This window comes from Colobus angolensis, unplaced genomic scaffold (assembly GCF_000951035.1).
Source record: "Colobus angolensis palliatus isolate OR3802 unplaced genomic scaffold, Cang.pa_1.0 Scaffold83, whole genome shotgun sequence".
NCBI lineage: Eukaryota > Metazoa > Chordata > Mammalia > Primates > Cercopithecidae > Colobus > Colobus angolensis.
This window is the reverse complement of record NW_012122154.1, coordinates 198,786-200,300: the sequence shown is the minus strand read 5'-3', so window position 1 is coordinate 200,300 and position 1,515 is coordinate 198,786. Positions and strand designations below refer to the sequence as shown.

General features: G+C 44.2%; 1 protein-coding gene across 1 annotated transcript in view; it reads right to left on the bottom strand.

Moving 5' to 3' along the window:
• Nucleotides 1-1,515, bottom strand: part of BRCA1 (breast cancer 1, early onset) — a 136,888-nt gene that overhangs the window by 3,097 nt on the left and 132,276 nt on the right. Inside the window, exon 21 of the mRNA XM_011929928.1 lies at nt 885-945. Coding sequence (XP_011785318.1) covers nt 885-945 — 61 coding nt within the window. The remainder of the gene's footprint in view (nt 1-884; nt 946-1,515) is intronic.

Below are 1,515 nucleotides of genomic sequence, written 5' to 3'. Positions count from 1 at the left end.
AAAAAAAAAAAAAAAAAAAAAAAGGCAGTGCTTCAGGACATAAGGCCTGCTCTGAAGAGGCCCAAGGAGTGACTGCTGGTGAAAGCCCACAGCCTCTGGCAACCGTATTAACATGAACTTCAATCTGTTAAAGGAAAGCCACCAGGAAAATAGCACTGTAATTTAACAATGTGGAAAAATGTATGTGATATCTTAAGGAAAAAAGCAAAACAGTGTAATTATGATCACATTTTATAAAATACACATGTGTATATATATGCACATATGCCTGTTGGAATTTTATGGTGATCATCTCCAAGTAGTGAAATTACTGGGATTATTTTATTGTTTTTGTGTAAATTTATACTTTTTCTTTTCTTTTTGAGACACAGTCTTGCTGTGTCGCCCAGGCTGGAGTGCAGTGGTATGATCGTGGCTCACTGTAGCATCGACCTCCTGAGCTCAAGTGATCCTCCCACCTCAGCTTCCCAAGTAGCTGCGACTACAGGCATCTGCCACCAGACCCAGCTACTTTTTAAATTTGTTGTACAGATGAAGTCTCCTTATGTTGCCCAGGCTGGTCTCAAACTCCTAGGCTCCCACCTTGGCCTCCATCTTGGCCTCCCAAAGTGCTGGAATTATAGGCATGAACCACCATCCCCAGACTTGATTTATATTTTTGTGATGAACATTCATATCTTACTCCCACCCCATGGAAACAGTTCATGTCTTACTTTTACAATATAAAACAAACAATAAAAACGTCAAAAAGACATTTTAGCCATTCATTCAACAAATATTCAAAATGTGCTAAGAACTGTGCTATTCAAGCACCAGGTAATGAGTGGTAAACCAAACCCATGCAAAAGGACCCCATATAGCACAGGTACATGCAGGCACCTTACCATGGAAGCCATTGTCCTCTGTCCAGGCATCTGGCTGCACAACCACAACTGGGTGGAAACCCTGGATTCCCAGGAAGGAAAGAGCATTGAGAGTGTGAGAGCAGGACTATTGGCACTGTCACTTCATCATTTTTTTTTTTTTGAGACAGGGTCTTGCTCCATCACCCAGGCTGGAGTGCAGTGGTGTGATCTCAGCTCACTGCAACCTCTCCCTCCTGGGCTCAAGCAATCCTTCCACTTCAGCCTCCCAAGTAGCTGGAACTACAGATACATACCACCACCCCTGGCTAATTTTTTTGTATTTTTGGTACAGACAGGGTTTCGCCATGTTGCCCAGGCTGGTCTCAAACTCCTGGGCTCAACTTCCCCACAGGGATTATAGGCATGAGCCACCGCACCTGGCCTCAGCTAATTTTTAGTAATTTTTTTGTAGACCTGAAGTCCTACTGTGTTGCCCAGGCTGGTCTTGAGCTCCCAGGCTCAAGCGATTCTCCCACCTTGGCCTCCCAAAGTGTTGTGATTACAGGTGTGAGGCACTAGGCCCAGTCCATCATTTTTTCTTTTTTTCCTTTTTGTTTTTTTGAGACGGAGTCTCGCTCTGTCACCTGGGCTGGAGTACAGTGGCGTGATC